General features: G+C 34.1%; 1 protein-coding gene across 1 annotated transcript in view; it reads right to left on the bottom strand.

The window, feature by feature from the left end:
* The window catches only part of IFA-4 (Lamin A C), a 63,356-nt gene extending 46,318 nt beyond the window's left edge, over positions 1-17,038 (bottom strand). Inside the window, exon 1 of the mRNA XM_051215296.1 lies at positions 16,602-17,038. Coding sequence (XP_051068500.1) covers positions 16,602-16,775 — 174 coding nt within the window. The 5' untranslated portion in view covers positions 16,776-17,038. The remainder of the gene's footprint in view (positions 1-16,601) is intronic.
* Positions 17,039-17,300: the final 262 nt, after the last annotated feature.

The following is a 17,300-nucleotide window of genomic DNA, read 5'->3' as shown; positions in this document are numbered from 1 at the left end:
TTGGATTCATAAATCGATTAAAGCTAGACCACCATGGAAAACTTGTATGGAACTATTCAGCAGTGCACATCCACGATTTGAACTCACGACCTTCGGTCGGTATTTAACTATGTTAATATCCAACTCCAGCCAATACATGAAATTCCGCCACCGTCCACCATTGTCTTCAGTGAGTTGCTATCGCACAACAGACAAGGTTGAACTCCAGTGGTCACGTCGTTTCACTAGAACTCCAGGAAATACCTCTTGGAGACCGACACTAGTGAGAACATGATGATTAGTATCAGAAGGGGTTCTTTGTGCGTATTATAGTACGGGATAGTGGATATACACTGCTCACCAGTCCCATGCTGGAACAAAACGGTCATCCAGTGCCTTCAGATTTTCTTTGGTGGTCTAGATTTAATCGACTCATAAATTCAGTTATTAAATATAGAATCAAATTTTTAGTTTAATCATGATTAAGAGATTGTTGATATATAACAATTTCCTCCCTCAAATGCCCTGGTACGGATGACAGTGAGGAGAGTCAGTTCTCATTCTCCAAATGCTCTCAAGTAGACACGCGCATACAACCACTGTCACATAACTCCTACTCATTGCCTTCTCGTAGCATTACTATTCTTTACGAAATTGAGAGATCGTAAAGAGAATGTCCGATGCTTTAACTAGGTTGGTGGATATGGAGGATCCATCTAGAGAAGTTGGGAAACCTTCATTCCAAACAAATGGTGCACATGGGCTCCAGCATCATAAGAGAAACAATCGCGTGTAGACCAATCATTGGTGACCGGCTATCATGAGACTGCATTTCCTGACGTTGCCCCACTTCCTTGTGGATCAGACCTTTAGGTGAAATGCTGGAGGTGTGGCCCCTTAATAAAACCACCTCCTTCGGTTTGGGCACCCGGTCAGTATTTCAGCCCTCACATAAATCGAATGATTTATGTTGCTCATATCTGTTTGGTGCCTCCTTGTACAATATTTATGTGTTTAAATAAATAAATAATATAAATATACTAATTTGTAATATACTATAATGAATATCCATTCAAGTTTGTTTTCATATTTAATTAAAATTCCAGTGCGGTTCAACCGGGTCTGTTGTGAGATGATGACAATGTTGAATGTGACGCTCAATTTCATGGATTAGTTAAAGTTAAACATTGACACTATTGGAGATCGGCCATCTCATTGATTTAGTAGTTAAGCTCACGCGCGAAATACCGATAGGTCCTAGGTTCGATTCCCGCGAGGCAGGATCATGGATGCGCACTGTTGAGAAGTCCCACAATAGGACGAAACAACCATCCAGTGCTTCCAAGTTTTCTAAAGTGGTCTAGTTTCAATTAACTCATGATCTCAACTATTAAAATTACTACAATCTTCATAAAAACTGCTTCTAATACTAGAATTCTTTTTAATATTTTTTCTTTTACATATCTTATCTTTTATCATTAAAATTTGTCTATATTATCTAATTAATCTCAGTTGTTTACTTTTTATTATATTAAAAGTATCTTATCTGTGATAACATTAACTTGGTGTGTTTACTCTGTTATCATTCTTCTTCTTCTTCTTCTTCTTCTTCTTCTTCTTCTTTTTTAAGCATTTAATAGTACAAATTACAGATAGTACATTGTATTATTATAAAGGAATAAAATCTCTTAAATGAAGTAAATATTTACTTAAACTTTAAGTACAAAATAGTGACCTTAGTAATAATAATAATAACAGTAATAATAATAATAATAGTAATGGTAGTAATGATAATAATGATAATTATAATTAAATAAGTAAACATGTGATTTATCACTGTGTGTAACAAGTGAAACTTATGAAAATCTGTTTGTAAATTATTTGTCATTGAAAAATCTTATAATATATATCTCTATTGTAATTCATCTACTAATCAAATTGTAAACTCCGTCTGAAGTCGCTTTAGGGGGTATTGTCGGTTCTAAGACTGGAAATAAAGGAGAGGGGTTGAGCATAAGGTTAGCAACCTCTTCCTATACAAAATTACCTAGCTAAAAGTAATGCTAACCAGAACAAAAAAAGGTAATCAAATTCTAAGTTTATATGATGATAGAAATTTTTAATATACTAAATTAGTTAACATTACTTCATTAATTATGCCTGTGTACCCTTCATGGACGAGCATAGGCCGCTCACTAGCATTCTTCATCCAATTCTGTTCTGAACAATGCTTTACAGTTGCTATTCATTCTTTTCATGTCTCCTTCTAATTCCCAACATAATATGTTCTTTGGCCTTCCTCTTTTTCGTTTCCCTTCACGATTCCAAGTTAGCGTTTGCCTCATGATACTGTTTGATGATTTCCTCAATTTATATCCTATTCACTTGCAAACTGTTTTCCTAATTTCCTCCTCAGATGGAACCTCGTTTGTTCTATCTCACAGTAGGCTGTTGCTGATGGTATCCGGTCAATGGATATTCAGTATCTTACGTAGACAATTGTTTAGAAATACTTGTACCTATATGATGATGGTTGTAGTAGCTCTCCACGTTTCAGCTCCGTACTATAGAACTAACTGTGTTGACATTCGTATTGAAGAATATCACTTTGATATTGGCTTGACGACAGTTGTTTTGGGTTGCATATGTTGTTAAACTGTAGGAATGGTATCCTTGCTTTGCTAATCGTCGCATTTCCGTCTGTATCAGGTCCTCCACGTTCATCGATGATACTACACAGACACGTGAATGTTTCCACCTCCTCCAGAGTTTCTCCATCAAGTGATAAGGTTAGTGTTCTCCGTATTGTGTTTGAGGATATTGCTTCTTCCCTTGTGTATGTTGAGGCCTATTGATGTAGAGACTGCTGCTACATTGTTCGTCTTGACCTACATTGTTGATGTGTACGGGATAGAAGGACCAGGTCATCTGCGAAGTCCAAATCTTCTCAATGATTTTGAGCTGTTCATTCTGTCCCGTGCTTCCCATCAGATGTCAAGGTCTTTATAATCTAATCAACCACCAGAAAAAAGAAAAAAGGAGGAGAGTAGGCAGGCTTGTCTGACTACAGTCCTCACTTGGAATATATATGTCAGCTGTCCTCCATGCATGACTTTGCAGTGTAGTCCGTTGTATGAATTCTGTATGATGTTGACAGTTTTCTCAGTTACTCCATAGTGTCGAAAAAATTTCCATAATGTTCTCCTGTCCACATTGTCTTATGCTTTGTTATAATCAATGAAATCGATGTATAGTGACGAGTTCTTACATTTCTACAGAAATTAAGTTTTGGGTTGAAATTTTGACAAGTAGTATTCCTGAACTTTCTTCATATCCATGTGGACGAATTCTAACAATCATCAAAAGTATGTGTACAGTTTCTTGTGAACACTTTCTAATCAAGTATATTTCATATGTAATCTAGTCGAAATAACCTAAGAAACTCTCATAATCATTGACTGATATTGATTATTGAATTGTAACGACAGTATCCGTTTTTAATAGTCACATAATTGTTAATAACTGAAGAAGATTGACTAGTTAGGAAAATATATTCCATTTGTTTTTTTTTAAATACAAACTCAGATCACCTCTCTAATGATCTCATTAATGAGCAGAAGAATAATATGATCAACTTAATACTATTGGAATTTATTCATCATAGACATCGAATGGTGAAAATCATCTATAAAATAGATTCCATGGGTAACAATCAGTATTTTATTTATTTATTTAAACACATAAACATTGGTACAATGAGGCATCAAACAGATATGAGCAATATAAATCATTCGATTTATGTGAGGGTTGTGATACTACCCAGGTGCCCAAACCGAAGGAGGTGGTTTTATTAAGGGGCCACACCACCAGCATTTCACCTAAAGGTCTAATCCACAAGGGAGTGGAAAAACATGAGGAGATGCAGTCTCATGGTAACCGGTCAACAACGACTGGTTACACGCGATTTCTTCTCTCAGGATCCTTGAGCCCATGTACAACATTGGTTTGGAATGAAGGTTTCCCAACTTCTCTAGACGGATCCTTCATATCCACTAACCTAGTTAAAGCATCGGACATTCTCTTTTCGTTCTCTCAATTTCGTGTACAACAGTAATGCCGTGAGAAGGCAATGAGTAGGAGTTATGTGACAGTGGTTGTATGTGCGTGTCTACTTGAGAGCATTTGGAGAAGGAGAGTTGACTCTCCCCACTGTTGTCCTTACCAGGGCATTTAGGGGTTAGACTGTATAAACTATATATCACTGGTAAATTTTGAAGAACTTCTATTATTTTTAACCACACTTCCAACCATTATGATGTATATCTATCATTAGAATTTGTTAAAACATTCCTTATCTTCTTACATTTTTATTCACCGACTCAATACCAATTCTAACTAATGAACGTTCTATTATATGAAAGATCGAGTCAATCATTATTGGCGATGAAAATATAACATTATAGTCCTAATAATCCTAGATGAATCGTAGTATAAACATCGGGATATGATTGAAATATATACACATTCTATCTTAATTTATCTTTCTGTTATTGCAGAGATTATAGTCATTCGATGAATTAAGTGCAGATTATGATCAAGTAATTTTTATCAAAACCGCATTAACATTACCATACTTACGATAACAGTACATAGATATCTCAAGTAAAGATTTATATTGTATGAAAACAAAAACTGTCCAATTAGTTCACTATTAAAGTTAGTTTCGAATTAATGATTAGTTGTTATAACTAATAATTGATATTTCACTCATTTAACACAAAGTAATAAGAAATTAGTATTGAGTAAATAACTCAATGTGAACCAATTTAGATCAGTAACCATAGAGAATTCGACCCACATTCTTGAAGTTTTTGTTATTTTTAAAAAACACCGGTATTTACAATGAAAACTTATTAACACTTATGTATTCACAGAAGGGGGGCTTTATGGAGATCTTAGTAGTTTAATAGTTGAATTCATGAGTCTGTTAAATCAGGAAAATCATGGAAATCCTGAAAGCACTGAACAGTCGTTTCGTCCTAGTAATGGGACTCCTCAGCAATGTGCATCCATGATTCCGCCCCGAGAGATTCAAGCCCATGAAATTGTAAAATGATTGAAATTAGATATTAACACAGCTGAATACCGGATCAGTCGTCTAGAGGATAAGCGTTCGCGTGCGAGACTGATAGGTCCTGTTCGAGCGGGATCGTGGATGCGCACTGCTGAGAAGTCACATTATTAGGACAAAACAACCGTTCAGTGGTTTCAAGATTTTCATGGTGGTCTAGATTTAATCGACTCATTAGTTCAACTATTAAACTACTTATATATTCATTTAATTTATGCTGAAGTTATTATTTTCAATGTGTACTTTTGTAATAAATAATAACAACGTCTTATCGATTTTCACTATAATTGACAGTAAGTAGTATAAGAAAGTTTAGCAATGACATAACTTATACCGGTTGCATTTTTGAATAACTTTAAACTCTTGATCAAACATCAATATCATATACTGGATGTTACTGTGAAACAATTAATTAATCTTTATTTATTCAACTCTTTTAAATCAGTTTTATTAGGGGTTCCAGTTTTAAAGTGACTTAGAGAAGCATAAATGTTTTATAGAAAGATGATGATAGTACCATATTTTAAGCCAACGGAAGTATTCATAAGTGGCGTTTGTTGAATATATATTGAATAGTAACTAATGTCATATTTACAATCACCTAAATATAATCAAACTAGATTCATCGTTTACAATGTAGCCATTAAGACAAGCAACTTTATATCTAATAAATCTTGTAATTGAAGGCTAGATTTGATTCCTAAGCTCTTCTAATAACCCCTAAGCTATATCTACACAGCAACTTGAACACGACAGAAAAGGCGCTAAATGTGGAAGAAACGCTTTATTCCAAAAGTTCGTACAGAAAATCTAGGGTTTTAACAGTATTTTAGATGGTCTTGGGCTTCCGAAAAATTCTGGAGCTCTACAAAACATAGTAGCAGTATAAGTAATCATCTAATCAGAAACGTGACATGTGACTTCTCACTTTCGAAATGTTTCTGGCAAAACTTTTGTTTAAAACCGATTGGTTAAGATGATTCTCAGCGTTTTCAAAGCCTTTGTTGGCTTTTTTCGAGGAGTTTTCTGGATCTCTCCAACAATATCCGGTTGAAATATAACTTGTTTTCAATTATTAGGAAGAAAGTCTCTGGTTCTCAATAACGTTCAAACCGATGTCAGTTCGTGATGAAAACCACCTACCAGTAAAAAGTTGAGTCCTCGGTCGGGTCGTAGATGAGCACTATCAAAAAGTCACATAATAAGACGAGACGGCTGTTCAATGTTTCCTGGTTTTCAGTGATTATCTAACTGAAGTTAGCGACTGATGTAAAACTAAAAAACTCAGTAATCTCAATAAACTCCTTACACTAAATAGAATCGTCAAAAAACCTTTCAGTCAAGTCTTCTAATATCCAAGATCAAGTGCAAATACTTGGTGCTAGATATCACTTATCATGATATTATATATAACCATTGGAAAACCTCAACACTACTCTGTACAATAGCCAAAGTTACAACCATTGAACTAGAGTAGCTAAAGCTATGTATATCTTGAAAAATATTCAAAATGCATACTAATTAGACATTTCGACACATGTAAAGACAGTTATTTGTTATCAGCAACCACTCAATAGCTGAACATTTTGTAACTAGACTTAATATATCATTCATTTGAAATCACTATTAAAATGAATGGAAATCACCAAACCAGTCAATAGTAAGTAAATGAGTTAACACACTTTGAAACATACTACTAATCGATGTAAGTAGGTGAAGAAATTGATCAATACCATACCATAACTGTTGCTGAGATGGGTGATCTGAAATTAGTCAAGTAGCAACATCATTAAATGATAAGCATCCTCAGTGTGTTTATCATCGTAGGATCAGTGTTATATATAAAAATAAATTATTCAATAGTCTGATAAATTTGAAATATTGTCAAGTTAGACGGGATGATTGTGCTTTATCAAGAACTGAATAAAACCGATAAATGTAGGTTATAGGATTCCAACTTAGTAGATGAAATGTATCATAATCACTATGAAAATCAAACATAATAGATTCAATTTCGTATGGGATATTTTGTTCCTATGCGGTTTTGAAGAGTTCCTACATAGTATTGATCTCATTTAGTGATGAAAATGATCTATTAGATTATAGTTAGTTTTACTTCATTATAACAATACTTCGGCTTTTAAACATTTAGTGATAGTAAAATTAAAACGCTCCATTTTCTTTTTAAATTCATTAATAATCTAAAGTAAGACCTTTATGAAAAATAGTGTAGAAAATTTGTGGCAGAAGTCCTCTCTAGACACCTATTCAAAGACATATGCAGGGAAAATATATCTACATTTTCAAAGTAATGGATAACTTATACCAGATTTAAACTCATATTGTCCAGTATTTCATAAACAGAGATGTTACTATTTAGCATTATGAAATGTACTATACTACAACGATGATTATTATTTAACAGAAACTGTATGCGTATGTATATAATATATAAATCATGAGCAAATTATTCAGCAAAACTCATAAGTCTTCGAAGCATTGCTCGTATATCCTGGGACCACCGAGTAAGTAATACAGTTGTTAGGAAACGGGTACTAGGTAAGGATGGCAAAACGATTGGTGAAGTAGTGAAACTTCATCAGTTGAAATGGTTAGGGACATGTTTTACATATGCCCAACCACCGATTTCCCCAATCTGCGATGTTGGAAGAAAGCTAGAGGTGGCCAGACCAAAGCATCACACAAATCCATAGTCACTGACAAATGGACTGAGTCATATTGATAGGTGTAGACTACCTGATTAGGATCTGAGAAACGATAGCAACCGATGGTTAGAGACCTTGAATGACATGGCTCAAAATTGTTTGAAATAGCGCAGGTGCATCCACTTTTTGTGTTCTCCCGAATTCTAATCTGGATTCTTCGTGTTTCTTCTTTTTTTTCTTTACAAATTTTGTTTCGCTGGATTATACTCTTTGAATAACATCTTCAAACCCTAAAGTTTCCGATTACTGCTTATACTCTTACTACCTCTACCACTATGGGACTTGAATCGACAATTGTATCTCTGTGTTAATGTGATATGGCAACTCGAACTGATGTACGTACGTACGAAATTCTACGTTGTTGACTGACTGACTGACTGACCTAAATTCAATATAGATAATTTAACCTGAACTCTGAGTTCTATTTTTTGTTTATTTTAGGACCCAGAACCTATTGTTTTTGATGAATATTTTATTTGCTCTCCTTACTCTGATAATTATCCATCATTATTTCAATGTCATATGGTGTTCCGTTTGTGGATCACCTTTAATTACGCATTTCTTTAAAAAGTATATCTGGTTGAAATGATATGTGATTGTAGTGGCTTCTATATTTCCTCTGAAATTTCTTCACCGTGTTTAATCAACATTAAACATAGAAACTTGTAAGATGATCCCTAAAGAAATGGTTTATATTTCTTTAAAATTTAAATATTTATTGTATTAAAAATTCTATTATAACTTTATTGTAATAACTTAATAAAAATACCCTGTTACGGCCGAGAGAAGGAAGAGTCCGCTCTCCCTCTTCAAATGCTCTCATATGGCCACGCGTGCATCCTGTGCGGACTGCCTCGATATTGTCTTGAGTCACAAACATTATAACCAAAGATGGATGGTGGCTAGCAGTGGAATCCAGTTTGACGCCCGTTTCGTCCCACTTGGGACTCGTCAGCTGGATGTACCTGCACCTCAGAGTTTATGCTCACTCAGGGACTCCAATCCAGTACCGCTAGCTATAAACGCCAACGCGTTATCCACTTAGCTGCTGAGTCCTGATAGCCACCGCACCTCCTTCGGAGCACAGATTTAGCCCCAAAATGCACTGGTATGGCCGAGGGTGGTGAGAGTCAGCTCTCCCTCTCCAAATGCTCTCACGTGACCACGCGTATACAGCCACTACAACACAAGTTCTACTCACTCCATTCTTGCAGCAGTACTATTGTCTACGAAACTGAAAAGACAAAAAGAGAATGTCCGATGCTTTAACTGGCTTGGTGGATATGGAAGATCCACATAAGGGAGATGGAAAATCCTCATTCCAAACAAGTAGTGTAAATGGACTTTAGTATCCTGAAGGAACAAATGGCGTATGAATCAATCGTCTGTCATCGGTTACTATGGGACTGCATCTTCTGACGTTGTTCCACTGCCTTGTGTATCACACCTTTATATTGAAGGCTGTGGGTGTGGCCCCTTATGAAAACCACCTGTTTCTGTCTGGGCACCTGGGCAGTATCACAGCCCATACACAAATCAAGTGACTTTTGTGACGAATATGTATTCATAGTTTATTCAGTGTACTTTCCACTTTACATCTACCAATAGTAAATTCAATCACTTAACAAAGTAAAATGAGGCGTTAGACAGTAGCAAAGCTCTACTGATTTTTTCATGACTTATTCATTGTCATATTTTCTTAGGTGAATATTACGTATGCATAAATAGATTTTAATTCTCAAACGTATCAAATCAGTTTTCTAATATTTCTATTTTCTTATATCTATTCCATTTGGATTCAGTGGTGTCAGTTCTATAATTAAGTATTTAGGCTAGTAAAGTTGTTTTAATGATTTTCATCAAATGAATTAATCATTTATCATCACTTATTGAAAGATAGCTCCAATAAAGATAATCCAACCCTAGATTAGATCTTTTAAGTACTACTGATGTTTAACGATTAATGACGAGTTTATCTAGACACATTCATATTAACAAACATATTGGGGATTTAAACTCAGTGGACACATTTTGCATTGTCGAAGCATAGTTAATCAGTAATCTCCCTAAATTTTATCATCTTAGAATATAAAAACAATCTAAAATATCTATATCTGACCATTTTAGATGAATAGACTGATGTTAATCTCACCAACATTTAGATAGTTGGAATCATGTTTCTAAACACTATCATCAAGAAATGTACACAACAGGAGATATTCACTTAAATTAAAGGTCAAAATCAATAGAATTCGACTAGTAATAGAGACTATCTTATTTACTTATCACTTGATGAGAATATCGACACTAATAGGATGAATAAAGAGTTCAGCTGTAAAAATTAAGATAACTTAAATTGAATTTATGTATTCAATTATCACAATGATAACATCAGTTTTGAACTCCTCACTTTTCAATTATGACTACTTAAACCAGACTGATATTCAAGTTGTCTAACCACTAATACAATACAATTTTTATCATTATCATAGTATTTAAATATAAAATGTATTTCTCTTATCAATCTGTCAAATAATAACACTAGTTACTTAACTTCTATTGGATTATATAATCACTGTTTATAGTAGAAAATGTTGATTGAAATACATATTTATTGATTTATTGTAACTAATAATAGATAGTAGTTGAGTTAGAAGTTTCTTTGAAAGAATTCCCCTCAATGGTTGAATTCCCCGTCCCTCTCTCTCCCTCTCTCTTTTGCTCAGTGTACTTAAGGAACATCAATAGTATTTCTTATACAATGTACATATGATCAGTATATGTTGTTTACCCTTAACTGAATTATTAATGGATTAACGTCGTAAAATCTTTATCATTTCCCCATAAAAATATGCTTGTTTATTTGATTGGTTGGTTGGTTGTTTGTCTTAATCGGTTACAGCCGATAATCAATATTTGAACGTTTTATTTGTGGAAAAATTAATAAAAGAAAAAAAGGTTTTATTTACCTAAATAATCAATAGTGATAAAGTTTAATTAATCATTCGTTATTGTTTAAAGTGTTATATATGTATTTATAAGGGCCTTTCATCTAAAGTGTACTATACAAATGCAAATGATTTAAACACTATGTGTTATACAACATTGTAAGATCATTTAATTGAACAGTTTTAAAATAACCATCATTTAGTATTAAAAAAATACGTTATAATAAAAATTTCAAATGTAAACTAGTAACACTTTAAATGACTTTACTAAAAAGACTGAGATATAGGTACATCCAGATGACGAGTTTCAAATAGGACGAAACGCACGTCAAACTGGATTCCACTGTTAGCTACTATCCATCTTTTCTTATAATACTTGTGAATTAAAGCAATATCGAAGTAATACGCACAGTATGCATATATGTCAATAAGAGACTGATCAATTGCAGACTTATACATCAATGAGAAGATACATGTAAAACAATATCAAGTGAATTAAACTTCACCCCATTGCACAAACAAGTGGCTATTAGGACTCATTATCTAAGTGAATAACGTGATGGCGTTTGAAGAAAATGGTACTGAGCTCGAGTCCCAGAGTGTACATCAATCCTAAGATGTAGGCACATCCAGCTGACGAGTCAAAAATAGGACGAAACGCGCGTCAAACCGAATTCCACTGCTAGCCACTATCCATCTTTGCTTATAATACTTGTGAATTAATGCAATATCAAGGCAATACGCACAGTATGCACATATGCCAATAAAAGACTGGTCGATTTCAGCCCTAAACATCAATAGGAAGATACAAGTAAACAATTCTAAGTGAATATAAAGATTCATGTCGTTTTTAATAAATTTATTGTTTCAATTAATTAAGTGTGTCTAGATAATTCGAACAATTAAACTTTCTGGTTTGAATTGTCTTGGTCACTTATCTGACATTAACGTTAGGATGAGTGAAACAGTTATCGTAAAGCTAGACCACTATCATATAACCAATTAAAATCATTAAATCTGTAGAAATGATATTTAGTGGTCTTATATCTGACTGTAATTGGATTTTATGCTGATTGTCATTGATATACACATTTCGGCTATCCTCGTTTATTTCATCGACTTAAATCGAGTTCGTAAATAATGGAATTAAATAAGTCGAATAGGAAAATGGATTTTTGAATACATATATTTTGTATACATTAATATATGAACAGACGATCAGAGAGACAAAGCAAAAAGAAATGACGCGCATTGGAGAAGGCAAATGAGTCTACTCGATTTAATCAAGCGTTAATCAATATTTATAGTCACACAATAATAAGTTAGAGACATTTGATGAATGGGATAAGAAGTGTACACACATATACGCTCATATAAAAAGTCAGGGTACTAGGTTTAAAGCGGTTACGAGTTCACTTAGTCTACGAACGGAACAAAGACTTGTGAACAAAAAACCAATAAACTAGCTATTCTGTTGCGTCCCGAACCCGCTAATTAGAGAGAGAAAAGTCGAAGTCCGAACTGGGAAATATATTCCGCAGAAAGCCAGAATCATGAGCGAGCCATAACAGCAGACACAAATCAAAACATATATATACAACACAAAATCGTCTTTGGGAAGGGTTACAAAATAGCATACTTAAAGACATGACGGACCAATAGCGTTTAAGATTCTTACGAGTGGGAAATACGACATGAAGGTGAAAAGAGCGCTTTTGGCGCGAAAACAAAGAAATTCAAATTTTCAAATTAAAATGACAAAATTAGGACGTTTTTCAAGTGAGTTCTGGGGATCTAACGTCCCCAACACATGGTTGATAAGTGAGTAATTAACAAGGTCAAAACGTGACTCAAGAAGAATGGATAAGTTTGCCTGTCCAGAAGCTAGAATTAGATATATGTGCTTAACATATCAAATGACACTACAGATATACTTTATTAACATACTTCATTAAATTATGACACTTTTCATTTAGAAATAAGATATTGAGATCTTTACACTCAATAGTTTATAACAAGAATCCTATTGTTATCCCAATATGGATAGCTGAAACAAACCGTGAGAATTTTTAATGCAAACAGTGAATATTAATGAAATTTCACTAATATGCCCAATAGAAGAAATAATGGTACAGTTATGTTTATCATGTTCTCATAGCTTAAACAAATAATAAGAGTATTTACTTTATTTATTTATTTGAACATATAAATATATGTACAAATAGGAACCAAATATATATGCGCCACACAAGTCACTTGATTTGTGTATGGGCTGTGATACTGCCCAGGTGCCCAGACAGAAACAGGTGGTTTTCATAAGGGGCCACACCCACAGCCTTCAATATAAAGGTGTGATACACAAGGCAGTGGAACAACGTCAGAAGATGCAGTCCCATAGTAACCGATGACAGACGATTGATTCATACGCCATTTGTTCCTTCAGGATACTAAAGTCCATTTACACTACTTGTTTGGAATGAGGATTTTCCATCTCCCTTATGTGGATCTTCCATATCCACCAAGCCAGTTAAAGCATCGGACATTCTCTTTTTGTCTTTTCAGTTTCGTAGACAATAGTACTGCTGCAAGAATGGAGTGAGTAGAACTTGTGTTGTAGTGGCTGTATACGCGTGGTCACGTGAGAGCATTTGGAGAGGGAGAGCTGACTCTCACCACCTCCGGTCATACTAGAGCACTTGGGGAGATTTTCTGCAAGGTAGTTCATTTCTAATGACACAATGAATGCTTATAATTTTAGGGGTGTATTAAGTTATACTGGATGCCCTTAGAAATTTTCCATTACTAAAAATAATCAATAATCTTACATTTTTCATACGACGTCAAGCTCAGATCTTTAAAACTCATCACAATTAAACATTATCATATATTAGCATAGAGATTTAAAGGACTCAAATGAAAGCCATCTGATTGAATTTTGAACCACTCCACCTAAATGGTTTATTTGTTTTCGAACGCAAAACCACAGATGTGACTAGAAGTTAAGTACAAAAGCGCGTACATCTCAACAGACATAAAAACTAACAAATATATAAAATTTTGCATAAAAGTTATTCGTTTCACATGATAAAGTATCATAGGAGACCAGATATACAAAAGCGGATAGATTAATAAAAAACGCCAAAGTTTTAGTCGACACTGCGATGGATCTTGAGTCGCATCACTTGAACTACCTAACCAACTACTGGCTTTCATTTCCCTATAAACCCCATTCATCCAGGACTACTAGATCTTACGGCATATGCTGGGTTTGATCTATGGTGAGATTAATGGTATGTAATACGGAAGAGTTTTATACTAGGGCGCAAAAGCTGTCCCGTGTTAACTGGTTCTCAAAGGTACCCAATTGAGATTGGTATATAACGAACACAACCCATAAATAACTCATTTCGTAAACATAGACAAGTAGCATTCATAAATCATATAACTCACAACTTATCAAATGTATTGTCTGAGAGAATCACCAGGTAAACGCTCCTTTTTTACATGATAAAATTTCTTATCAGGATAGATCCACAAGAAAGTAAAGAGTTTAAGACTAGTTAGAATCAGTTTAAATTCTGAATGCAATCGCATCACTAATATTTGTTCAAATCACCTCTAACTAAACATTTAACCACTTCAAATTAAATCACAAATTATCAGTATAGTTTTTAATTAAGATCGTGAATCGATTGATGTTAAACCGCCATTGAAAACCTGGAAGCACTGAACGGCCGTTACGTCCTATTGTGTGACTACTCAGCAGTGCACATCCACGATCCCGCCCGTGAGATTCGAACCCAGGGCCTTCAGTCTCGTGCGTGAACGCTTAACCTCTAGACCACTGAGATAGCCGGTATCCAACGATGTTAATGTCTAACCTCACACAATTCACGAAATTGCGCAACCATCCTCCGTTGTACTGAGGAAAATACCTGTCTCTACCCGATATGAATTAGCTCCACTGTTCACGGCTTCTCACTAGAATTCTGAGAATTCCCTCATGAAGCTAGTCACTAGTGAGCACATGGTAATTATCAGTATAGGGTTGTGGAGATTATTAAGTTTTTAATTGAGATCATGAATTGATTGACGTTTTTAATGGCGCTCTAACATCAATCGATTCATGATCTCAATCAAAAAAATAAATCACAAATGCCGAGAACAAAGTGAAAGGTTTGCTTATTTTGAATGAATCAACTAAGAGATTATCTCTCTCAGAAACATTCCAGGTAAACAGCTTGAAACTTATTATTCAGTCTCTTTTTATTTCATGAGATCACAACTTTGATACACAGGCTCATATGAATCAATATTGTAAAATTAAAGAACTTAAGTAATAGCTTAGACACTCTTTGATTATTAGGATCAAGTTCACTTACGGACATATTTATGCTTCTAAGATACTAAGAGACTGTTTTTTTTTTGTTTAGATGAATCGCCTTCCTCAAATTATGACTTTAGTACTTAGTTGAGTTTAGATAAACAACTAAGATCAGACTGTATTGAACAGAATAGAATTGATGGATCTATATTGTATCATGATTGAATCGAGTATTAAAACAAATATTTAATTTCATAGAATAGGTTTATTAACTTGGAACTGAAATAAACTGTCATCCAAGTTCTCATAGTAGAAACGAATCACATATTGATGTGAAACTCACAAAGACGCTTTATCTAAATTCAGAAGGAGTTTTGTGGATATTATAGTAATTTTATTAGTTGAAATCATGGGTCAATTGAAGCTAAACCACCATGGAAAACCTGGAAACACTGGATGGCCATTTCGTCCTACTGTGAGAATTTTGCTGACCCGTTTGTGAGATAGTAAAACACTGAAAACAATGATGGATGTGTCGCTCAATTTCATGGATTAGTTGAAGTTAGATATTAACATCATTGGATGCCGATAGGCTCAGTGGTCTAATGGTTAAGCGTTCGCCTGTGAGACTGAAAGGTCCTGGGTCCGAATCTCGCGAGGTGGGATCGTGGATGCGCACTGCTCAACATTCCCACAATAGGACGAAACGGTCGTCCAATGCTTACAGGTTTTCTATGGTGGTCTAGCTTCAATTGATTAATGATCTCAACAATTGAAATCACTACAATCTCCACAAAACCCCTCTCTCACTATAATCATCATATGCTCACTAGTGACTTTCTCCAAGAGTTATCTTTCAACTGAACTCTACTCACTACATTCCTTCAATGTTATTCATTATGTAATCGATTGTTTCTAATCCACTTTTGAACTGTTGTCATAATTAATATTGTAGAATATTCTCTCACATTAGGTATATATTTACAATACTCAGTTAGCAATTTAAACCCATTATGTAATTATGAATTTTAAATATCACAGGTTGTAAGCAGCTGACGAGGACCTACGAAATAAAATGAATTCATGCTATTCTGCTAAAATCTTTGTTCTTGCTCTTTTCAAAATGATAAAGGGAACTATGTGTATGAAATTATTTCCCGGAGTTCTAGTGCGAAGCAGTAACCAGTAGAGTTCAACCGAGTCTGTTGTCAGATAGATGGCTGCGCAATTTCATGGATTAGTTGAAGTCAGATATTAACACCGTTGAATACCGACCAACTTAATGGTCTGGTGGTTTAATGTTCGTGCATGAGACCGATAGGTCCTGAGTTCAAATTTCTCGAGGCGAGATCGTGGATAAGCAATGGTCATCCAGTGCTTCTAGGTTTTCCATGATGTTCTAGCTTCAATTGACTCAAAATATACAATTAAAAGACTCTAAGATCTAGTTTATAGTAATAAAACAACAATTATATAATTTTTAAAAAAGATACCTTTTCAAGTTGTGAAGCTAATTTTTCATTTAATACATGCATTTCTTTACGACTTTGTTCACGTGCTTCACGACAACTTCTTGCTTCGGGTAAATCCATTGTTAATGTATTTCTAGCTAAACGATCTAATGAACTAATACTTTCAGTTTTATTACGCCAAACTTCTTGTGACATAATAATGATTAAATAGATATGGATATGTAATGTATATTCTCTTGACAACAAGAAACAAGGTGTATTTTATTTTGTTTGTTTTTTTGGGTGTTTTATTTAAATTTTAAATATCCGCATGTTTCTAGAATCATTTAAATTTTTTTTAAAAAAAAGAAAAAATGTCGATATTCAATATGAAACATTAAATTGATATACTCTCTTGTATGGGATTAAATTCTCTCAAGGTCGAATGTTCGCACATGATCTCCTCATTGATTGGTTGATAAAAAAATGATTTATTGATTTTTTTTGAAAATTAAATTTTTTTTACAAAATGATTCAATATTTGAAATCCAATGGATAATTAGTTGAATATTTATTGGCCTGAATCAGAGTGTACATTAACCAATGAGATTATTCTTTATTAGTAAATATTATTGTTATTAATATTATTATTACTATTATTGATAATAGTAGTAGTAGTAGTAGTAGTAGTAGTAGTAGTAGTAGTAGTAGTAGTAGTAGTAGTAGTAGTAGTAGTAGTAG

Source organism: Schistosoma haematobium, chromosome 2 (assembly GCF_000699445.3).
Source record: "Schistosoma haematobium chromosome 2, whole genome shotgun sequence".
Lineage (NCBI taxonomy): Eukaryota > Metazoa > Platyhelminthes > Trematoda > Strigeidida > Schistosomatidae > Schistosoma > Schistosoma haematobium.
This window is presented reverse-complemented; position numbering and strand designations above follow the sequence as displayed.